At 43.1% G+C, this 24,966-nt stretch overlaps 1 protein-coding gene across 4 annotated transcripts in view; it reads left to right on the plus strand.

The window, feature by feature from the left end:
* The window catches only part of WDR25 (WD repeat domain 25), a 157,644-nt gene extending 146,471 nt beyond the window's left edge, over positions 1-11,173 (plus strand). For all 4 annotated transcript variants that reach the window (XM_090034022.1, XM_090034019.1, XM_090034020.1 and 1 more), the window contains exons 5-7: positions 4,590-4,760; positions 7,767-7,907; positions 8,296-11,173. In XM_090034022.1, the coding sequence (XP_089890148.1) occupies positions 4,590-4,760; positions 7,767-7,907; positions 8,296-8,517 (534 nt within the window). In that variant the 3' untranslated portion in view covers positions 8,518-11,173. The remainder of the gene's footprint in view (positions 1-4,589; positions 4,761-7,766; positions 7,908-8,295) is intronic.
* The last annotated feature ends 13,793 nt before the right edge of the window (positions 11,174-24,966 follow it).

The raw sequence follows: 24,966 nt of genomic DNA on the forward strand, positions 1-24,966 counted from the left end.
AGTAGGAATGGAGTCTAATTTTCAGCTGAATCACCCAGTTTTTTAGATTTAACCAAACCTCAAACTTCTGCTCCTGAAGACTGGTCTTCATTGGTGGATCTGTTATTTTGAAAAGAACAGAAAAGTCTCTAAGACTGTAAAATAGGAGGATGGAGATCAGGAGCAGCTAGCAGACAGCAAAATTGCCCAAAGACAGCATAGATTGATTAGTGATCCATCAAGACTACGAAAAAGGCAAAACCTCTGGAGTGAAGCATAATGAGCCATTAGGTCAATTGATTCCCTCAGCTGCCTGAATACTAATGCAACAGCTGCTGGATTATGGAGTGGAAATCAAAGCCAGGTGCTTCTATCACAGAAAGTAAGCCTTCTTGCTTAATTAGGGGGACCATATGTTCTGGTTTAGCTGGGGACAGTCCTGGATTATGGAGGTGGTCCTGGCTGGCTGGCAAGAATTAAAATCAGTGTCCTGGAAACACAGGGATTTAAAGCGGAGTCTGGTGGGGAAGCAGAGCAGTATGGTGTGCCAGGCAGGAGGGCAGACAGATAGTCCACCCACCCGCCTGCTCGATGCACCATGTTGCTTCACCCCCGCTCTACCTACCTCTACCCACTGTGGTGCTGTTGACTTGGGACTGTGGGGGACAGGAGGCAGTGTCCCAGATTTCCTTATGGTCAGCCTATGCTTAATACATGCACACCAGTCTTAGAGGGATGATTTTGGAGGAAAAGATGCAGGTTGTATGTGAGAAAATATGGTGTCAGTACAAGATCAAATGGCTGCAATCATGAACAAAGGTAAATGGGAAATGACACGTTTTTATAACTATTATAGGAATAGAGTTTTGGACTGATCTTCTGCAGACAGCATGAGGGAACAAAAGACCTGAATTGCTTCAGAAATATGACAAGATTTATGGAAGGGATAGTATGTTCTTGGATGTATTAGTTAGATGGATGTATTAGAATTAGTTCATGTAGTGTGTGGATTCAAGTATTTGCGCTCCCCCTGTTAAAGTTGAAAGAATTCATGGGTAGGAGATGCCTTGTAAAACCGTGGTTCAGGGGTGTGCTATTGGTTGTCTATATTGACTAGGAGGGATTTTTTTCCCTTTGTGAATGATTTATAGACGATTGTGGCGCATCCACTCTTGCAGGCACGTGCAGTTGCAGTAGCTCAAATAGCAGTGGCACAAATTTGTGCCAGAGATTTTGTGCCTCAGCACACGTGCCTGAACATGCACTTTAGTGTGGGACAAACTGACTATGCTCAGCTTCTCCCCAGTCTTCAGCCAGGGGGAGCTAGAGACTGGGGCCAGCACTGGTGCTGGCCCCCGCAGTATAAAAATCTGCCCTGGTGAGCAGCTCAGGGCTATTTGTGCTCAGGAACTTCTGAGGCCAAGCCCCTTGGTATTTGGGGACACTAGCCTCTTGCATCAGCTGGACTGCTGAAGCAGCCCTAACTTAGAGTGCCCCCTGCACCCTCTACCCACTGCAGCAGCCTGGCAGCGGGGGCTGTTGCCTGGCTGTGACCTGCTGCTACCTGGGACAGCATCCATGCCCTTGGACCTGTGGCTCCATGGCTGTACACCTGGCAGACCCAGACAGGTTCTGCATAGCTTCCTGGGCTCTGGTGTGGGCACTGCAGCAGAGCCTCCTGCATTTCTGGGCCAGCTGCCAGTGGGCTGTGTCTGCACAGTTGGCCTTTGTGCAGACCTACTGTAATGTCTTCTGGTGCCCCCACCCTGCCATCTGGGCAGCTGTTGCCTAGTTGTGCTTGTTGTGGTGGCCCACTTTGAAGTGTCAGAGTGTATCCCCCTGGCCCCAAATGTCCAGGTCAGCCACCTCATCTGCTCTCCAGCTGGTTTCCCAGTGCTGGCCCTTGGCAGGCTCCTCTGTCTGGGTCTCACGAGCACTCCTCACAAGCAGAGATCCTGGTGTTCTCTGTTCAAAAGTTGCAAATTCTTTAATAAAACCCCCAAATTCTCTCATTTAAATACCCCAGATCTGTGATTCAAATGAAATGCCACTATATATAGAGAGATCAGTTGGGTAATGTTTTGTTTATATATTTACAATTTTAAAGCAATTTGGAAGCCTACCAGTGCCTGTATCATCATAACAAATGGATTCGAAATATCTATACACCTTGGCTTTTGCTTTTGGTTTTTTATCATAGAAAAATCAGAGCTGCCCCTGCCCTTGCGCCTCACTCTCAATCCACAGCCCCATCAGTGCCCCTCACGCCTGACCCACAGCCCCTTCCTGCCCCCACTAGCTCACTCCCAGCAGCAGCTCTGTCCCAGCACCAGGACATGAGTCCAGCTGCAGCTGTCCCACCCACTGCTTTGTGACTCTGAGCAGTTGCAGCCCTTGCTGTTCTGTTCCCTGTGTCTGTGCCCAGGCCCCAGAGATCCCCATGCTATTCCTGGGAAGCCCTTGACTGGGGCTCAGGGACTGGGCTGGGCAAGCCCCTTTCCTTTCAGGCAAGCCTCTTCCTGTACAGGCTGCTCTGCAGGGGCAGGGAAGCTATAAGCCTGGCTCTGGAGGCCTTTCCTGCCCAGAGCACTCCCCCACCCCTGATCCCCATCTCTTTCTCACACACACACTCCTGCTGCCACCTCCACCCCTCTCCCCAGCCCATCACACCCTCCAAGTGGTTCCTGGGACCAGAAACGCCCCCCAGACTCGGGCCATATGTCCGAGCACTGGTGTGGGCATGGTGCATGGCTGCAGTGCACCTACCAGCAGGCCCTGTCCCATCCCATTTGGCTTGCTGGGTGTGCAGAGTGTGAGATTTGTTGCTGGGGTTGGGACTTATGCATGGGTTTGTGGGTGGGTATATGAGTAGGTGTTTTGTGGGGGTGGTTTGGAGATGTGGGGTTTGTGGATGTGGGGGGATTTTGTGGGTTGGGGGAGACTGTGTGGGGATGGGAGGAACTGCTCGGAAGGGGTGGGACCTCTGCCCACCCCCCCTGCAGCAGCGGCTATCAGGCACTCGGGGCACGTTGCTGGCAGAGCCCTCCCGGCTTTCTGAGACCCAGTGCCACCTGTGCCACATGGTGAGGGCCTGGCCTGGCCTGGGGATGTGTGCCTTCGGGCAGGCCCGGGCTGCTCTTGCTGTCACGCAGGGGCCATGCATCAGGCTGGGCAGGTCCTGCCTCCAAGTGCCACGCATGCTGTTGGGCCAGCCGACTCCACAGAGGTGTGACATGGCCTGGCCCAACGTGTGGTCTTTGTGTCTGATGATGGGACCCCGGGTGACAGTAAGAGCAGCCTGGTCCTGACTGAAGGTGGACTCCAGGAGTGTGTCCTGCAACACTTCAGCATGTTTTTTTTATACTGAGATTTCCCAGTATCAAACTTAGAGTCCGTGCTGCAAATATGCAGCCATGGAACATTTTTTTTGTTCTCAGAGTGCCTCTTTTGCCATCTCAAACTGCTTTGAGATGCCGCAACAGGCACATGTGCCCTTGGTGTTTTTGGTTGCTCCCTTCTTACGTTTTTCAGAAGCATTGGACATGTGTCACAGCTTGTGGTGGGAGTTTTGATAGGAGTATACTTGTTCCTCTATCAGTAGTTAATAGCCTCTCGGCTACCTAACTTGAGGGGCTTCCTGTTCTGTTGAGGGTTATACTGATTGAAGGAGATGTCCCTCAATATCATTGTCACTGTGGAAGATTTACTTTCCTCTGTAGCACCTTTTCTTTCTAAGATCATCTCAGTATAAATATTAAAGGTTAGTAATGAATAACTTCTCTCCCATTGCAGTGATAAAGCATTGGCTGGGACTGTCTGTCCTGCTTTTTATTTGCAACATGTTTCTGTAGGGTAATTTTTGTCCTGCTGTCTATAGTTTATGAGAGGGGTCAGAGAAGATAAATTTTAGGAATCTTTGGATGAATAATGTCTTGGAACATGCAGACGCTGGACTTGATGGCATGAGAGACCCCTCCCAGTCCTATATTCCAAAGACATGGAAGAGGTGGATTTGAATTCCTGGAGGCCAAGGAGAGAATTGAACTTTGATGTTTGTTTCCTGACACTATGGTCAACTCATTGAATTCTTGTAGAAATGGGAACAGCATGACACTTCCTCATCTTCTCCTGGCCTTACTGATCCCTGGCTCCCAACGTAAGGCTCTGGATTCCATTTTAGGGTTCAGACACATAAAAATTAGGCATTGTAGCACTCAGCATCATGGCATCTAAGTTCTTTGGATCTAGCCCTGATTTGTTAAGACATTTTACAACAGAGGTGTATACAGTAGAGTATAGTGAAGTAGTGCTTTTAGTAAAAGATATATTTCATTTTCCTGTACACTTGTTGTTAAAGAAATTTTGTTGTACATTATAACAATTCTTCCTAGATAAGCCAGCTGTGTAGTACTTACATATTTAAGAATATGGGTGTGCTAACCTGTTCTCATTCGTTTCTATTGAAAAATGTATTTTATTGGTGCTTTAATGAAAGCCATGAATTTCTATTATGACAATACACTTGTTCCTACTGTTAATAGGTAATTATAGTCTATTCCTTGTTGGGAAAAGTAATATGTTACTATGTAATGAATTTTACTGTCTCATAGGTGATAAAAGTCTACAAAGCTGCAGTACAGCAGACTTTGGATGTCCTCTTTCTTCCTGAAGGAAAAGAATTTCTTACAAGCACAGATGCAGTAAGCCGGGACTCAGCTGATCGTACTATTATTGCATGGGACTTCCACAGTGCTGCAAAAATCTCCAATCAGATTTTTCATGTAGGGATTATCTCTTATTCTTACTAGAATGCTGATTTAGTATATTATACTGTTGTCAAAGTAAAAAGCTCTTGATTTTCCTTAAACTGCTGTAAGTTATTGATCAATTTTGTTTCAAGTAGACATGAGTGTAGCTTATGTAGGATCACAGTACTTCAGCATGTTTTTAACTAAACTTTACAATATCACTGTGATGTTGAAAATGCTACTTACAATATGGCAAAAGCTGTATTTTCATATTGTTAAACCCTTATTCCCTGTAAGTATGAAATTCCCTAGAGTATTGTTAGCCACCCTCCTTGGAAAATGTTTCCATTTCAGTCCCTGTTCACTAGCATTAGAGGTAAGTTAAGGCAAGTACACAGTGGGCGTGTCTACACGTGACACTATGGCGACACATCAATGCACTCTGGCGACATGGCTTCCATAGGCATCTGCATGTGACCAGCAGCTACATTGCCATATCGACATGCTCCCCTGTTATAGTGTGCCATTATGGTGAAGTAGCTGCTAAAAATAACTGTGCATCATGCATATGGCACAGTAACAACATCACCATAGAAATATGTGTAAATGCGCCCAGCTAACAATGTCAATCTGACTTGCCAATTGTACCGTGGTAGTTGCTACCGTATACCTTATTTCCTTCTTCAGTATCTTTCCTGTGATATCAAAAGTGATATACTTGGAATAATTACAGATTAAATTTATTGAAGGACTCAATCAGTGAAATACACGAGCAATATTGTAGCATATATAGGTAAATATATAGCAATGTAGTATAACAAAAGATATTAAATGGTACTGGCAAAAATTATTTTATCAAACATAGCTATTGTATTTCTTGCACTATGTGGCAATCCAAGTAAGGGGTTTGCTTATGTGCTGAATTGTCCAGGGAAGCTAAAAACTTGAAAGTAGTTGTACTGTAGTCTCCACAGTTGTCTAAATCCCTGATCTTCTTTTGCAAATCCTAGCCTAATATCCCATATAATTTGAAAGCTCATATGGCTAGCCTATATACATGTAACTCTTTTTTTTCATTAGAAAGAACAATTCTATACTGGAAAGGAAATAGAAGAGAAGCTCTAATGGGGCTTCTCCATCTGTAATTTCAAAAGTTTTATCTTTGTTTAGTTTAGGAGCAGCACACACTATAGGTTAATCAGCTATTCTAGAAACAGAAAAGGTTCAGTGAATAAACAGCTTTTATAAGGGTTCTCTTCAATTATCTGTTCAAACAAGAGACCTCATTTAGAATTACAGCATCATTGAACGGGTCACTTTACTCTCTAACATAACAATTAAAATGGATAATAATTTTGGTAAGCTGCCTTTAGTTTTCTAATGTTTAATTTCTAATTTCTTTGAGATGGAAATATCTCAACTTCTGTAATATGATGAAGCACTGATGTGAACACGTTCTCTCTCCATTTTCACAAATAAATACTTACTTTGTGACCTAATGAACATATTTGTTCATTGACTTACTACCATGATATAGCTGAAACCATTTAAATTCAAACATTCCCCAAAAGACCTGCAACAAACATAAGGTCACCCCACCAAAAAATCCAAACCTCACAAGACAAAAAACAAACCAAGAAGTTTAAGACAAAAGTTTTGTCAATATTAAGAATGACTGAAAACAAAAAGCTATAGTAGAAAGTGTTAGGAAGCCTTAATAATAGGCTGCTGTGCTGTCTGTAATGTTTCTGTTTTTCACTCCCCCTTCTTTCCACCTTTAAACTCTATTTTATTGTCTTTTCTGAACTTAAGACTCCCTCTGTGTGCTTTTCTCTTTTGTTTCCTTTCCCTAAATCTTTAAGCCCGTCCCTTTGTCTTTTTTTGTTGTGTCATCTTCTCATTGGAGGTGATAATTCATCATTCCTTTTTAAACTGTTTTATCTTTTTCCTCTTTAGCCTTTGAAAGAGTATAATGCCCTTTTCACCAAAAGATATAATCCCAAGCATTTTTTATTATTCACAGACTAAAATGTAGATTTAAAAATCAATTTTTGCATCACAACCATAGAAGAGCATCCCTTGGCATATTTGGGGCTAGGGGAAAAAGAATTTTGGATTTGTATCTCTGAATCGAAAATGCTGCTAATGACTTTGGGTTGAAACTAAAATCAGAGAGGTCCTTTTTTAGCCTTATTTTGGATCTGGTCAAAGCCTCATGAGAGTGGTTGATCTGAGTTTTCACCATTCAGAATTCTGAACATTAGCCTTAATTCAGTCTGAAATCTGAGCATTGGCCTAAGGCTATTGTGAATCAACAATCATGGAATCCTTCTTTTAACTATAGCTGCCATTCTTGAAACTACAACTAGTAGAAGTTTTGGTTACAAGTGATATCATTTGTGATTACTGACCTTAGTAGGTTTAGAAGGGCCAGTTATAATTAACAGACCATTTTCTTCCTAATACAAAAGGCAGCAGTTATCTTTTACTATGTAGTAAATTTTGCTCCTGTTCCTGTAGTCAGAGAAGATCCTCTTGTGTCAGAACCTCGTGTCAGAACCGACAGGATAGCTAAGGCTACCTAGGCAATATGTCCAGTGTCATGAGAACACATAGGAAAGATTTAAAGCAGCAATAGAGAACTTACTGCTTAATGGAAACATTAGCTTTCTTTGGGCAGTAGAAGCTGCTTGATTGTTTTGGGGCTCAATCTAGCTTTGCGCAGCAACTATGCTGTTCTTTTATGGTCCTTGGGAAGGTGGGACCTTTGCTTAGTACCTGGCTTATTCTACTACTTTAAATAGAAACCAAATAGAAAATTGGCTCGTGAATTTTCAAGAGAGTGTATTGAGCGAAATGGGCTTTGTTTTTAAAAAAAACTTTTTTAGCTGCTATCTATCTGAAATATGTCAGTTCTCTCTCACCTAATAATTGTTCTGACATGTCAAATCTACAAAAGTTTGCCTGACTCATTTGAGCAAGTTGTGTTTGATACAAAAAAAAAAAAAGGAAATGTTAATCTTCTAAATTGTTTTTTAGGAGCGTTATACCTGTCCAAGTCTGACCTTGCATCCTAAAGAATCTACATTTGTCGCTCAAACAAATGGAAACTACATGGCATTGTTTTCTACCCAGAGGCCTTACAGAATCAACAAAAAGAAAAGATATGAAGGGCATAAGGTACTATTTTTTACTTAAGCTTATTAGTAGTCAAGCCTATAAGTAACATAATTTGTGTGTTGATACCACTGATTTATAAACAAAGATATTTACTGACCTGTATCTTCTGCTGTCTTATTTTCTCATAATTTAGTTAATTAAAAAACAGAGGCACTAGAAGTATGATGGAGATTAACATAATTTAAAAGCTTTGTGAATTGTTAATAACTTTACCAATTACTGATTGAATAACATTAATGGTTTAAAATCTACATTCTGTGTTTTGACAAACACCTGAGGAAATATATAAGTATACTGTATAAAAGGGACATGGAACTTTCTGCATTTTTAGAAATTAAACTTCTTGAGTTAGCACCTTGATTTACAGTCTTATCCTCAACTGTTACAGGTGGAAGGATTTGCAGTGGACTGTGAATTTTCTCCAGATGGGGCTCTTCTACTGACAGGAAGTTCAGAGGGCAAAGTATTTTTCTATAACTATCACACTGCTAGAATCATTCACACTTTGTCTGCACATGACCAGGCCTGTGTGAGTGCAACATTTCACCCAGTCCTTCCATCACTACTTGCCACATGCGACTGGGCTGGAGAAATTAAAGTCTGGCAATAACTGCGCTGAGTTCTTTTTCAAATGAGTCTAGCCAGTCTGTATTGGATGCATGGATGCCGGTGTTTCACCATCAGTTCATGTTGCGCACATCAATTTCTTTTTCCTGTGACTATCAAGCGATCTGTTGTCATTTTTCATATTCCTTCTAGGATTTCTAGGCTAAGGTTTTCAAACTAGACTAGTTCAAGTAACAGTGGGTGCATCTACATGAGATGCTTCAGGCACAGCCGACTAATTCTATTGTGCATTAGCGCAGTGGGCAAGACCTGTGCTAATGCGCAGTAGATATAGCCTACTGTGTATTAATGTTCAAAGACTGTTCATTTGCACTAATGCGCAGTACTACCAATTACGGTGCATTAAGTTAGTACCTGTCATTACAGGTACTAAACTTAATGTGCTGTAATTATAGCATATTAATGAATGTATAGACATGTCCACTGTGTTCTTGAAATTTCACCTCTAAACCTCTTTTATATTAAACCTAATCTTCTTAATGTGTTCCCAGTTGGGTTAAAAACAGATTTTTTTGTGAATATTAACGTATCAAAATTTAAAATGAACTTTTCACATTAATGTTAGGGTCTGCTGCTTAGAATCTCACTTCCTTGGTGCTCTTGGCTGTATAAACATTGGGGAACCCCAGCAGGGGCAAGTCTCAGGAAAATGGAAAATACTTCAGCTTTTTATAACAGCATCTTCCAGCCCAAATGCAACAACGGGGAGGAAATTTCACCTAAAGATTACAGGAAGGGGACCAGCTCTTCTATAAATATCTGTTGATTCTTTTAATGTGCATCTCATCAGCTACAGGCTTTGGAGAAGATCCTCAGATGGTGTTAAATTGTCATAGCGCCACTGAAGGGAAGTATCATAGTTATGGGCCTATTCAAATCAAGGAAGGAGGTGGCCAATTTGGCAGGCAGATCATGGGGCAAGCCACCATTTTTGCAGGCTTATTGCAGCAGGAGCCCCCCATGCCTCTGATTTGCTAAGGGGTTCTGGTAGGCCCACACCCCACTGCCGATTGGTTAAGTGGCCTGTCTGTCATAAGACCCCACCCCTTCACTGTCAGTTGGTGGAGAGGGCTCTCCATCGTGAGGCCCTGCCCCTTGCTGATGATTGGTGGATGGGGGTGGGGCCACAAGACAGGCAGCCTTCAGCCAATCATCAGTGTGGGATAGGGACAGCAACCATCGTGGTTGCCCCCCTTACCACTTCCCCCTGGCAGGCTGTGTGGCTGGGGGGCAGCAGCCATGAGGACTGCTGGCTCCCATGAGAGAGCCAGCAATTTATTTTAAGCATTTTTTTTGCCCCCCACAGATTTTGCAGACATCACTTGATTTCACAATTTCTGTGAAATGTGCAAAATTGCAAATTGAATAGGTGCCTAGTAATAGTTTGTACTACCTGAAGATCTGCCCCAAATACTTTTACATAGTCGAGAGAGAGAGAGTGTGTGTGTGTGAGCACGCACATTTATGAGAGGGAGAAAAAGTTCAGCTTAGTGCGTTCCAGCATCAACTTTGAAATCTGAGATATGCCAACTTTAGAAGTGTACAGCAGTGTAATAGCTTGAGTAAGTGGGGGTGACTGGGACATGAGACTAGGAGCTGACTTGGGAGGGGAGCATAAAAATAGCAGCTGTGAAGCTGCTGGCTGTATTGCTGTGACCACTGTTAGTAGCCTGGCTGCAGCTACTGCCTCATGTACTGCAACCACACAGAGCTGGAACTGTCCAGTTATGCCCTGCACATATGCAGTGTCTATGCAGAAGTTTCCTTTCAGTTTTGATGTTTGTTGAAAGCACATGCCTTGTGTGTTGGTGCTGATGCTGATTTTAATGTGTAAGGAGAACTCAAGAGTATCAGTTTTGTGGTTAATTGAATATATCAGGGTGCTCAATCCCTGGCCCATGGGCCAGATCTGGCCCCTTGTCATCTAGCCTGCAGGGTTCCCTAGGTCCATGGGGAGCACCGCAGGCCATGGCCGTGTGGTTAGATCCAGCATGCAGGGCGGTGCAGGACCCAGTCCCAGTGCGTGAGGCCAGGCAGGGCAGCACATGGCCCTGGATGTGGGGGCAGGTGGAGGTGGCACGGGGTTCTGGGGCCCTGACCTCTGTACACAGGGTTCCAGGGCCCCAGTCTCCACAAGAGGGATCACACAGAGGTGTCATCGGGCCCTGGAGCTTTGATTCCAAAATGTGCGGCTTGGTGGAGGTGGCATGGGGTCCTGGGGCCTCATTCCTGACATGTGGGCCATCTAGTCCAGATCCATGCATGTAGGCCTGATCCTAGGGTGTGGAGTTTGATCCAGCCTGCAGCCTGGCCCCACGCCTTTCATTTCCCTCCCCCAGCCCCTTCTTCCTCCCTGGGACCAAAAAGTTGAGCACCACTGGACTATGTGACCTGAAATGCAATAGACTGTTTTTAACCATGTTAACTGAATGCTTCTTTTTTATTTTAAATCTTGCCTGAGGCTTTTTAAACTACATACTGCTGTAGTTTTTCATATTTTATGAAATATGTCTTATATTTTGCAGTCCAGTTGTAAATCCATGTACTTTATCATGTATATATATACATATGGAATATGCTTGCAATATACCTGAGACCTGTCTAAAAAGAAGTAAACATATAGATATATGTTCATGGTATTTACATATTTTAAATTAATTTTAAATTATCTGATGCAAAGTAAGACTTAGCATATGGTATATTTTTCATTCAAATAGTAAAGCATCTACTTAAAAAGCAAAATTAAAATAAAAGCTTGAGTGCCATGAAATAAAAGCTTGAGTACAGCAAATGAAGAAATTTTATAAATGTCTTGACCACATCCTGTTGAGCTCTAGTACAGTCAAGGTGATCTCAAATGCTTGGAGTCATTAAGCACCAAATAATTCTCATTTTACTCACTGCAGCAAGTGCTACCAAGTGATACTTTTTGCCTGAGCAAGGAAAGCATGATTTAGCTATGAGAGAATAAATGGGTAGACTTAAATATATTTTATAATAAAGTATCAGTATTTTTAGCTGTTTTGCCTTGGGTTGAGTACAGGGTTTCATGTTTCAGCTGCAAGAATTGCAGTCATCACTGTGATGTAGAGAAATATGAACACCTCTCTTCATCTATCATTTGTCTTAGGCTTTTATAATATGTCTCATCCCTTTAGGGGTTAATTGAGACAGCAATTTTGGCAGTTCAAACACAGTACCCTATATTCAAACCTTTGTTTACTTTTAAAACAAGCTTGTTTGCAATGTCAGTCTCATGACAGCAGTCTCTTCAATTGTTATACTGGAAAATGATCTCTACTTATGCAGAGTGCCTTTAATTTTTGCAGCTCTTTGCATGAGCATTAAAAGCTATCTGATAACAGACTCATGCATTTAGAGTAGTGGTTTTCAACGTGTGGTTGTGGACCCCTCAGGCTTTCCAGACTATGTCTGAGGGGTCTGTGAAAGATGACTATGATCAGTCAAAAGCATATGAATACCAACGCTTAGAATTCAAATGGGTCTGGAGTTCCATTCAAAATTGCCAAAGGGGTCTGTGCCTCTATTCAAAATTTTTTAGGGATGTGCAAATGAAAAAAGGTTGAAACCCACTGATTTAGAGTGAGGCTTAGGTTGAATTTAAGCACATAATTACAAAAAAAATTGTGATCCTGGAAACCCCTGCACAGCTATCACCTCGGAGGTACCTAAACACCATTTAAAATTTAAAAGTTCCCTGTGTGCTAAGAGTTGCATCACTATGCATGCCCAGAACTGCCTCACTGAGAGTGGCTCAGTTCTTAGCTTATACCAACGTTTGATCAGAAACTAGGAGTTCTCTGTCTAAATTCCCTGGGGAGTTCAGTCCACACTTAGCAGATGTCGCCAGTAGCGAGCCAATCCAAAATTCAGTGATGCTGCTTCTTTCAAAACATGATCAGAAGAGGTGCTAGTCATAACCACATTTGGCATAATACACTATTGGTTACAATACTCATCCAGGAGGTGGGGGACTTTCTAAGCCTTCTTCAACCTGAAATGTTTAAACTTACATTTGTGCCAGCCACTTTACTGTACATGAGATGTGAGAGAGGACACTCCAATCCTCTTCTATTGGAGCTGGGCCACAGAGCAGCAAAGAATTCAAAATGAATTGGTCCAGAGATGGAGCATGAGTGACCATAACTCAGTAACTTGGTAATTAGAGCACTCACCTGGAAGGTGATCCCAGGTTTCAGTTTCTGTTCCCATGACTGATTATACATTTTAGTCAACACAAACAATTGCAATCCCAGAAAATAGTAAAAGTTTTGTTTAAAAGAAATTGAAATGTTAAATATATGGAAATACACAACTAAGATACCCAAACAGCATTTGACCCTGTCCTGGAAACATGCTAGGAAGGGAAAATATGAAAAGACCAATGCATAATTATAAGTCAGATTAATCTAATTAGAAATCAGAGACACTAAAACACTTTACTCTCAGGATGATATTGTAATTGCTTAGTGTCTCTGCAGTGAAGGGTTAAGATTGTTGGAACATCCTAACTATGTATATCTGTATGTAGTTTTAATCTGAGTTTCTTGGATTTGAATTGCTTGGTTTGGGGACAATCCAGTGTATTTGCATTACTACTTCTCTGCAAAAAGTAAGGACCCAATATCATGTGAATGTAATTTCTTTGCCTTGCAACAAGTATGATGATTTTGGTTTGTATTTGACAGTTTAACCTAGGAAAGTATTTAAATAGAATGTGCTCATTTTGCACTGTAAATTGTCTCTTTTATATGATGACAGATCCATAAAGGGTGTATAATATTTAGAAATTCTTTTTCAAGTGTACCATTGTGTTATTCTGCTGATTTTATCTTCCTATCCAAAAATATAACAGTTCATTGCCATTGTTAATGTTCTCAGTTTAAGACAGCTTAAAATGATCCTTTTATGAGAAGGATCCAGCGTAATGATCTGGCAGATGGCTATTTGAGTAATCACAAAAAACTGGAATATGGTGCTTTAGCAAACACTTTGTGTTCTGTTTGCTTGCAGTTCATGTACTTCATAGCTTACATTTAGAAATAAACCTGGATCCAGAAGCCCCTGTATTATTAGATCATTAGAAATTGGAGCTGTCTTATTTGTTTCCTAGTGACTCCAACAAATGGGTTATAATTTGAATCAAAGGTCTTGAATTTGAATAAGCCAGGCAACATATTTCAACACTCAATTTTTCTGAATTTTTTCAGTGCCCTGTTGGTTTTTAGTACCAGGCGTTATACAGTAGCCTAGAATTGTAATGTCTGTAGGAAGTCCTTCATTTTTTGTCTCTCTCTCTGTTACAGGGGGATGGGCACCTTTAAGGAGAGATGGGCCTAGTCCCACCTGAGTCTGTGAAGGATCTATGGGATTTAGGGGTTGAACAATAGGTTGTGGAGCACTTGGTCTTTACAAAGGCTAACAAGAGTTTAGCTGAGCTGAAGAATTGTGGGAGAAGGTAGACTTGTATAACAGGCCTTAGAAAAGGCAACAGAAGCTAGGTGCTGGTCTAAAAAGTTGTTCAGCTGCTGAAGTCCCCATGACATTGGTGAGAATGAAGTCCCGAACCAGTGTTTTGGATCTGGCTCCTAGCTAGAAATTGACAGCCTGGTGAGTGTGAACTGTACTGAGTAGTTAGGCTCCTGTGGGAGTCCCATGGTCAGAATTGTCCCAGCAGGAAGGTCTGGAAAGGGGAAAGAAAGATCTCTGGAGTCATTGTCCTTGTGGGGCAGATTTACTATTATTAGGGATCTACTTAAATTGTATTTTCACATTTTTCAGGGAGAGCAGGAAATACCCCACATTTCTAAAAGAGCAGGGGAAATGGCCTTCCTACCTGAAATTGATGCAAAATTGCCTGGGGGGGAGGGGAAAAGAAGAAAAAAATCTTACTGGAAGCAAGCAGCAGTATGCAGGGAGAAAAAGAAAGCATGAGAAACCTTTCCCTGCAGCACAGGGGCCCCAGGGAAAGTACAGGGTGTCCCAGCCCGGCTCAAGCGCGGGAGCCTGGGAGGATTTTAAGCCATAGGCTGGCTGCTCTACTTAAGATCAGGATGAGTGGAAAGACAGTCCACAAAGCAAAGCACATTTCTGCCACGGATCATGCGAAGCAGTACCCTGAAGGCACTCTTCATGCAGATAGTGACAAATTATTCTGTTCAGCATGTAATGTCACATTCGATCTGACCGTAAAGACACTATTGTTCAGCATTTGGAATCAGAAGAGCACCTGAAGAGGAAAGCTTCGGCAGATGCTGAGGGACAGAGCAAGAGCTGGACCACAATGTTATCTATGTTGAAGAGGGTCACAAACAGCAGTACAGCCTGAAAAGAGGCTACCTTGCTTTAGTCAAGGCATTCACAGCTGCAAATGTTCCTCTGCAGAAACTCAACAACCCTGTCCTACAGCAATACTTTCGAATGGGGGAAGTCTTCCATGCGCCGTCAGGCTCCACCAGGAATATCTCACTGAAGTGATAGCTACACACGTCCACTCCACAAATGGTGCAGTGAGCAAATATGACACTTTCTCCATAGTGGTGGATGAAACCAGCAACGCGCAAGATAATTATGTCCTGCACATTTGAATTGTTCCTGGTAGCTGGACAGATGGCAACCTGTCTGTCCTTCAAACCCGGCCAGTCCACCTAGAAGCTGTCAATCATTCCATGGTTGTGACCTATGGCTTAGAAGTCAACAAGATCCCAGCTTTTCTGTCTGATAATGCTGTGTACATGAGCAAGGCATTTTCTGATGTCCTCCATGGACAAATGCAGGTGACATCTGATGGAGATCCCTGACGTGGATAGTCTGCTGACTTCTTTTAAGACAGCTTTCAAGCGCTGTCCAGCTCACAGGCTCCAGTATCGGATGTCCACTGCTGCTCAAACCAGCCAAGCTACCTACAACTGTGGGACTTGCACCAGAGCCAGTCCTGACCAGGTGGCATTCTTGGTTCAATGCTGTGCAGCACCATGCCAAGCACATGGAGCGATGCCAGCAGTTTGTGTCCGAGGAACTTGAGATCACACAACTTACACATTGCATCCTCAAGCTCTTTGAACTCCTGAAACAGAGTGACATTGTGGATTGGGTGAGGTTTGTGGCAGAAAGCATCACCCAGACCTGGTGGTGCTGGTATGGACCTCCTCACCTGGTTTGAAAGTCAGCAGGTTTCCATTTATCAAGGATATAGAAAAGTGATGTATTTGATAAGCTGTGTGGAAGGCAAGGCTTCAAAAGATCTGTCCGCCTGCTGCTAGAAGAACAAGTAAAGACAAGAGGTGTTCCAGGCAGTGGCTGCCAAACTCCTACCAGTTGTACAGGTATGATCCGGTTCAGCCAACCGGCAGCCTTGTTTCTCAGTGCTGTGAGGATTTTTCACCCCAGCCAGGTGGGTGCTGTGAGTTTTGACTCTCTACTAAATTGATACCTGGGTGGAGTAAAGAGCAGGACTCTGAATTTGCTGCTTATGTGAACTTTGTGAAAGAAGGCCAGTAGCCCATGCCTGTTATTGTGTTTTGGGAGTCTGTCTGTGTCTGGCTCCCATATCTGTATGCCTTGGCAAAATGTTGCCTTACCATCCCAAACAACTCTGTGGATGCTAAGCATGCCATTTCTGTTTATGGACAAATGTCCATCCCTCAGAAAGGTGGGCTGTCACTGCTGGTGGGTGCAGCATGCTTGCATTTAACTACTAAAATTATGTGGGAGAGGTTCTCTTGCTATGAGGGGACAGAAATCTACCCCTGAAGCCCTTACACAGTGGGCCAGCTCTGTGCTACAGTGGGCCAATGTCAGGAAATTCACTCATTCATTTAATCTGTTTATGTATGTGTAAGGCAATTGAAGTTAAGTACTGTTGGTTCTCTTGTGTTCCTGTTTATTGTTAGGCAAAAAAAGTTAAGCACTGTAATGAGGTATGAATGTGTTTTTATATAGGCTACTGGTGGGGGGAGGGCAGTCAGGCAGGACTGTAGTGCTAAGCTAGCAGGGGGCCTTGGGGAATGTAACTATGCTTGGAGGGAGAGGGGAGATGGGAGCAGGCTGTGCAGGCCCAGAAGGGTTACACTGAAGTACTGGGAGCTGGTGGGGGACAAATTGGGAGTCCAGTGCTTGTTCTGTAGTGGTCACCTGTCCTACAGTTGTCTGTCCTCCCACTCCCAATCCCCCACCCTCTTCCCTTGCCGGTTCCTGCTGCTTCAGATTAGCCCCTCCCCTAACAGGATTTTTTTTTTTTCTTTTTCAGCAGTTGTTTTTGGGCACTGAATGTGTCCATGGCTGCTCGGGGGGGAAAAAAGTAGCGAGGGGTGGGAACACTACCAGGCTGCCAGCCAATGAGTGGCATGAGGTTGGAGTGAAAAAAATGGCAGCCACAGGCTGAAAAGCACCTGAAATTGGTGGCCACCAGCCAACACAATTTAAGTAGATGCCTAATTATTATATCTAAATTTTTGTTTAATCCAAAAAATTGTATTCTGAGTAAGAGCCAGGTGCAAATTCTGGTACATCTCTGTCCTTCTTGGGTCTGTGAGCTATTTTACCAGATTACACTTTTGTATAGCAATGTATGCAAAGTGGTTTAGATTTGTGCAAAGGTAGCATCAGATTTGTTTACTGTATGCATATTCAAATGTATAAAGAAAGGAAGTATTAAAATGTAGACTGCTTTGGCAATCAAACCTCCATGACCAGCTGAAACTCTTGATTGCATTTGAGTCAAAGGTTGTATAATGCAATGCCATTATGTTCACAACGTTATTTTGTGAAGATCATTTTATAATTCGAGGGTGATTAAAACCCAGACTGAAATTTGATAACTGAAAATATCTTTGTGTTGTGGTATTAATTAAGTAGTCATTATGAATGAAAGACAAGCTCTTCCTTTGTAGACTTCCTTTGCACTATAATCAACCCACAACCACATGGAACCATATCTTTGTGATTTAAAAAGTATAATTTGGGCTGCAAACAAGGATTGATGTGGTCAAATGAAGCTTTTGAAATGCAAAGATGTTGTTCATTTCATATTCTTCATAATATTCATGTTATTCATAATATTGTATTCAAGGCACAGCTTACACTGGAATTTTTCCCAAAGCCAAGTGTAATAAGGCAGATGTAGCCTGTGTTCCTGGCGCTTTTGGGAAGGGAAACTCTGGAGCACACTGCACCCAAGGGTTCCCACTCATGTGTGCCAAACGTGGAAGAGCCACTCTCAAGATCTCTATTTCTGGTGTGCTTGAGAACAGTCAGAGAAAGAACCCCTGGAGAAAGAATCACTGTCACTTGTGCAGGCTTGGGATAGGAGAGAGGGCAACATGCCTGGAAGCATCCCTCCCAGACAGCCCTAGTGATTGTTATATAGACATAGCCTGTATATTAATGCCAAACCAGAAGGTGTGTTGTTTCCGAAGGGAACATTATCATACAGTCTGATTTCTGCCTGGGTATAATTAACCAACCTTTTTAAGTTTAATACTCTTTTTCTAAGTTTTGTTTAAAAAAAAAAAGATAATACCAATTTCCACTACACTGCTGGTATTGTCTGTTTCATGGAGTTGCTATTAACTGAACTAAATGAATGAAGAACTAGTGCTGTTAAGACACTTTTATCCTTCTCCGTGTCCTGAGGACTGAGACAGAGTTTCTTGGGGCAGAGAGGACATTCCAGCCCTTCTGCTGGCACATTAATCATGGAGCGGTTCTGTCTACGTGAGCCAAGCTTGATTGGAAGAGCACTGTACAGATATGTATCATGATAACCTACTTTTTCTGTTTTGAAATATAGCTATTTAAAGTGTGGACAAAGCAAATCCAACAAATCCAAAAATCATAAAATCTGATTTTCTGATGGTATAGCAGGATTTGTGTTGTAAAAATTATAGTATGGGTTTCTGTGAGAAATTTGCAGTTTCATTTAGTCAAGTCTACAGTTCAGAGTTTCTGCGTTATGCTTCCTGGCTAATCCTCAACCTGCTTTCTTAATCCTAACCCTTCCTAGCCTAGGGTTACCATATTTTATGTTCCAGAAAAGGACACCTGTTGCATGGCGGAAGCAGGGAAATATGACTGGGGGGGAGAGGCAGTGATATGGCAGTGCCCTACCTCTGCCCATTCTGTTGCCCCTCGCTCACAAGCCAGAGCCTCTCCCAACCCTGCTGCTGTCCCTCACTCCCAACCTACAAACCCCAGCCCTGCCAGTGCACCTCACTCCCAAACTGCAGTACCCTGCCCCCCCGGGCCATGTTGAACCTCACTCCCGACCAGCAGCCCCCCACTCCCCATCAGCCCTGCTGGTGCCCCTCACTCCCGACCCACAATCCCTTGCTCCCCCCAGCCCTGCAGGAGGGGCCCCAGCTGCCTCCACCCCAACCAGGCTGGGGTGTGATGGCTTGAAGCGAGTCCAGCCCCAGTGCAGGCTGGAGGGAAAAGGAGGGAAGGCTTGTGACTCCCTCTGCCCTGGGCTGGGGCTGTTGTGCTGCTCCAGGAGGCCTGGCCATGACCCCCTTCCACCCCTCCCTCCCCCCCCTGCAGCATCTCTTAGCCCAGGGGTGGGCAAAATGTGGCGTGGAGGCTGGATGTGGCCCGCCAGGCCACTGTATCTGGTCCATGGGGCCCTTAAAAAATTTAGAAAATTAACATTAATCTGCCCTGAGCTGCTTGTCATGTGGCCCTTGATGGCTTGCTGAAACTCAGTAAGCAGCTCTCTGTCCAAAATAATTGCCTGTCCCTGTCTTAGCTGCTCTGTCCCTCTAAGCATGGGCACCGGCCCCTATGATGCTGGACCGGCCACAGCCCTCAAAAGGTGCCCCCTTCCCTTGCTGGAGGGGGTAGGCAACACCCCTGGCTCCGCTGCCCCAGCCCCAGCCAGGCCCCCAACCCAGACTTACCTGCCTGCAATCACCCCTCTCCCTGCTCCCACCAACGGAGCAAAGTAAAAACCTTAACATTTGCTCAGATATGAAAAACTCTCTTGGGCGGAGATAAAAGGACTCAAAAAGAGGACATGTCCGGGAAAACTCAGACATATGATAACCCTATCTAGCCATCTTCTGTCCCATCCCTCTCCTTTCATGCTCGGTCACTTCTTCCTTCTTTCAGCACCTTCCCCTCTGCCTTTAAATACACCATAACCTATATTTTTACTAGTTCCCACTCTTCTTTCATATCCCACATCCTCTTTTTCCATGTACTCAAATGATACCTCTACAGTCTCTCTAGCAAGTTTGTCCGTATAGGTTATAGATAGGACCCTACCCAAATTGAGGAGGCAAGTCACCAATTTTGCCGGCAGATCAAGGGGCTGGATGCCATTTTCACAGTTTTATTGTAGCGGGGGCCCCCATGCCTCTGATTGGTTATGAGGCCCCAACAGTCCCTCCCCTCCCCTGCAGATTGCAGATGGCCGGAAACTGTGTCTTAACTACCCTTGTTAATCCTGTGGAAGCCATTAATTGAAACATTATTAAGTAATCTAAGCATTTAATTAAACTCTAAACCGAAATGTCTTATGAAATGAAAGCTATACACAACATGAATTGTAACTAATACCATGACTATTTTATTAAATGGTGCTGAGATGGCACATGCAGTGTCCGCTGTGTTGGTTGGAATGGTGAGGCAGTGTTTTGCCAGGGCACGCAGATGTGAAAATCAGTCACAAACAAAGTCCCAAAGCACAGGCGCGGGCATCCAACGTTTAATGTGGTGCTAATAAGGCAGCTCTGCAGCAAACGCCTCCTGTAGATGCGCCCTTAGAAGATTTCTTTTCTTTGTTCATCCCAGGTCAATCCTCCTCATTTTGCAGCATGCCTCTGGCTGCTTAAAAGATGGTGTCAAAACCCTCTTGCTAGCCAGACTCGCGTCTGTACTGAGCCTATGTCACAAGCTCAGCCTCTTATTTGCTCTCTCTTCCCCACCTGTCTTCCCCTTCATGCTTCAAGACTGTAGGGATTCCTGCCCTTTTCTCTCTCCTGTAGATCTTCCAGGGGCACCTCTACAGGAGACATTTGCTGCAGAGCTGCCTTATTAGCACCACATTAAACGTTGGATGCCCGTGCCTGTGCTTTGGGACTTTGTTTGTGACTGATTTCCACATCTGCGTGCCCTGGCAAAACGCTGCCTCACCATTCCAACCAACTCAGTGGACACTGCGTGTGCCATCTCAGTGAACACAAGCGTTTGTCCGCAGAGGCAGAGAATGTCAGCAGCAGCTGTTGCTGGATGCTGCATACTAGTGTTGGGATTGAGTAAAATCCTTTTTACAGCATCATTTAATAAAATATAGTCATGGTATTAGTTACAATTCATGTTGTATATAGCTTTCATTTCATAAGACATTTCAGTTTAGAGTTTAATTTAAAATTATTTGAAAAAAGGTTTTTTTTCCTGCAGTGAGCCTGCCATTTTTCTCAGAAAATGCCTAATTTCACGTTTTCCACAAAAAATGCAAAATCGTGATTTCAGTAGGTCCCTAGTCATAAAGGGGAGAGAATCTGTTGTGTGGATGGGAATAATGGTCTCAGTCCCTCATTTTTCTGTACCTGAATGTTTACAGCTATGTGTCATATCCACATCCCTGTCCAGGTCTTTCCACATGAGCCTATTTTCAACCATCTGGAAGCTATTTATGACGGCCCATGGATGGTGGAGCCCCATTTCACTGTCATTCTATGATATTCCTCCCACACTTGAGAGTATTGCTGGTTTTCATTCAGGAAGCATTTGCTGAAGTCCTTTGCACCAGGTTGAATTTCACCCTTTGAGGATGCTCAAAGTTGCAGAAGTCTGGCAATTTCTATCAAGAAAATGTGAAGTTCCACCTCTGCTTGGACCAGCTATTTGTCTCCTATTTTTTTCAGCATAGCCATAAAACTCAAGTAATGTTCCTACTTCTGAATTGGATATAGCACTAGCAAATTGTCTGAAGCATGTCCTCAGAACAGCAATTGATATAAATAGAAAATTGCTGGAAAGAGCCTCAGAGCACTCTCCATGGTAGAGATCTGTTTACTTTGAGACAGCAATTTTCTTGCATTCAGACTGTTCTAGCCATTTCTTGTAAACAAGCACAGCAAAGAATTACCCCCAATATTATTTTTGTGTTATCCTCATGTGAATTCTAGTGTTTTTCATACGCAGATATTTCCTCTAATACCATCTTTTCTGTTACCTTTATATTAACTGACAGTGCATACAGCAGTCTTCTGACTTAGAAGCCCACTAAATATAGCATCAAATAAATAAAGTATCTGTATACAATATAAGGTACATCATCATATTTTATGGGCGAAACAATGGGCACCTTACTCATATTTTTTCCTGCAGTTCTGCTCTCTGCTTATGGCAAATACCAATTGTTTCTAATGGGCAGGAATCATCATAACAACCCCGATTACTATTCTGGGGCTTAAACCACGTGTTGTGAGATTCCCAATCTCTTAATAATAAAACAACTTCACAAGTGCTACTGTTCACATAAAATTATTGTGCTGATTCCTGAGACTGTTATGACAATTCCCATCTTGAACTGAAATCTAGTAAGAGTTTTAATTAAATCAGCCCTATTTTAACTGCTTGCATATTAGGTTAGCCTGAACTTGCTTGATTTGGTTTTTGAACCTAAGCCATAAATCTTGCCCTTAATAATATTCCAGATCTGAAACTACTTCCACAGCCTAACTTCAGTCCTCAACAGCAATATAAGTTCTTGTATGTAGGAAACAATTCTTGTATATAGGGAACCATATAAGAATATATGTTTGAACTTGGGAAGGGAAAAGGCACTGAATTTTCTCTAATGGTACGAAACAAAGAAATAAGTCTGTTCAATTCATTGGTAGTATTCTCAACATCTTTCCCCTTCCTTTCATGTGCAGCTTGAGAAACTGACAGGCTTCTCATATGAGCTCTCATTGGAAGCACATTCCAATTTAAGGAGTTATATAAAGCACTTACTTAAATAAAGCACTTCAGGTTGCAGCAAAGCAGGTTTAGCTTGACTGTTAGGTAGAACTTTCTCACTAGGAGGGTAGTAAAGCATTGGAACAGGTTACGCAGAGAGGTGGTGGAATCTCCATCCTTGGAGGTTTTTAAAGCCTGGCTTGACAAAGCCCTGGCTGGAATGATTTAGTTGGGGATGGTCCTTCTTTGAGCAGGGGGGCAGACTGGTTAAGCATTTCTCAACCAGTGGGTCGTGACCCAAAAGTGGGTTGCAAGAATATATGAAAAGGGTCACGAACAAACTTCAAAAATGGATTCTTCTTTAAAGAAAAAGACAAAGTAGGAAACGGTGGTTTTTCTCTTGCAGACTGTCAGAGTTTCAGGCTGCAAGGGGCTGCTTGGGGCTCTCCATGCTTCACACTGGGGGACTGGGGTTTAGAGGGCAGCAGGCTGGGGGGTGAGGGGCACTGGGTCGAGACTGGCCACCAATGTTTACAAATAGGTCCTGGTACAAAAAAGGTTGAGAACCACTGGACTAGATGACTTCCTGAGGTCCCTTATTTTCTATGATTCTATGGAATGATATGAATAATTTAAATGTGCTTTATGAAATATTACCTGCTGCTTCATGTTGAAATATTAGATGTTTCAATCAAATGTTAATGGTTGAAATTAAAAAATGGAAGGCCCAGAACAAAGGAAAGATGATACCCGAATTGCTGGATGCCCTCTGTAGATTTAATTATGATAATAACATGTATCAAGATGTTTTCTAATTACAGCAGTGTCACGTAGAGTGATTTATGGTGACTGCAGTTTAGACATAACCAGAGATGCTCTTTGTAACAGATCTATGTGTTTCTTAATTTTAGTTTCATCTAGGCTTCAGTTAAGAGCACCTGGATTTTTCTCTTAGCACTGTTTCATGAAAATATATTTTAACTATGTCCATACCATTGAAATTCTGACTAAATCCCACTGACTTCATCTGGGTCATGTGTGCATATTTGAAGGTACCATGTGCTTAAGTTTCTCTTAGCAACGGGGATTTTTTCCTGAATCAGGGTGAAAGAGAGGCTAGCTTGTAACTTGGCAGCATCTTTAATATGGGTCTGCAGCGTGACATAGATGCACAAGAGACAAATGCAGTTTTAGGCTGCATTGATAGAAGCATTATTCCATGCAGGACATGAGAGGTGATGGTGCCTATCTACACAGCACGGTCAGGCCTCATTTGTAGTATTGTGTGCAATTTTGGGTTACACATTTTAAAAAGGAAATGGAGAAGTTAGATAGGGTCCAGAGGCAGGCAACAAAACTGATAAAGGTCTTGGGAGGCAAGTCGTAAGAGGAGAGCTTAAAGGAGCTAGGCATGTTCAGTTTGTAGAAAAACAGCTTAAGAGGGCACATGATAGCAGTCTTTAAATACTCGTGAGGCTGGCATAAAGAAGAGAGAAAACACCGTTTCTCCTGTTGCAGAGAGTAGGACACAGACTAATGGCTTGAAGTTGCAGCAATGTAGGTTTAGATTGGATATTAGAAAAAAAATCTTCACTCATAGAACAGTGAGGCAGTGGAATAGACTACCTAGGGAAATTGTGGACTCTCCATCACTGGAAATGTTCAGGAATAGACTGGACAGCCAGTGGTCATGGATGATATGCCTGTGTTCTACGGTGGGTATTTCCCACGATTCTGGGCTTTGCTGGTTGCTGTATGGGGCTGGGACAGAATTTACACACCCCAACCCTGCCCCTGCATCCATCCCAGCCATCCCAGTTTCCCCTTGATGCTACATGTGTCAGGAGTTTAAGCCCTCTTCCTGACATCTCTTTGAGTGAATATAATCAACTTTTACAGCAGCAAAATATTGGCTACTAGGTTCCTCCCACTTAGTCTGTGGCAAGTTAGGAGTTTATGCCTTGTGACTGTGTTGGGGTTGACTGTTAAAATAAGAGGTTAGACAATGAGTTTGTATGGGATAGTTTGGATAGGAATGATCCTGCTTCAGGCAGGGGGTTAGGCTAGATGACCCAATGAGCTCCCTTCCAGTCCCGCTTCTCTAGGATTCTGTCATTTTTGTGGGGATCTATGCTCATACAGGCAGTGGGCCCTATTATTCTTTCCTCATTCTTGCACTAAGAATACCATCTTTGTACTTCTCAAACTGCCCTCCCTGCCTCAGAGAGGCCCTGAAGGTGCATGAATATATGTTCTGGTTTGCATCAAACCACTGCAAGCCATTTCCTAGCTGAAACTAGCTAGAGCACAGAGACACAGCCCATCTCTCATGCCATGCTGAAACAGGCTGAGCTTGGCAGCAGCCAATCCATTAATTTCACTTAGGTGAGGAACTGGGATGGTGAGCCTAGACCCAAACACTCTGGCTCCTTACATTAGGTGGTATCAGGGGGTCCTGAATGAAAAACAATACTCCAACTTGTCTAGTATAGAGACATCTGCTGCT

Source organism: Crocodylus siamensis, chromosome 2 (genome assembly GCF_052110815.1).
Source record: "Crocodylus siamensis isolate JL-2025a chromosome 2, ASM5211081v1, whole genome shotgun sequence".
In the NCBI taxonomy this organism is placed as follows: domain Eukaryota; kingdom Metazoa; phylum Chordata; order Crocodylia; family Crocodylidae; genus Crocodylus; species Crocodylus siamensis.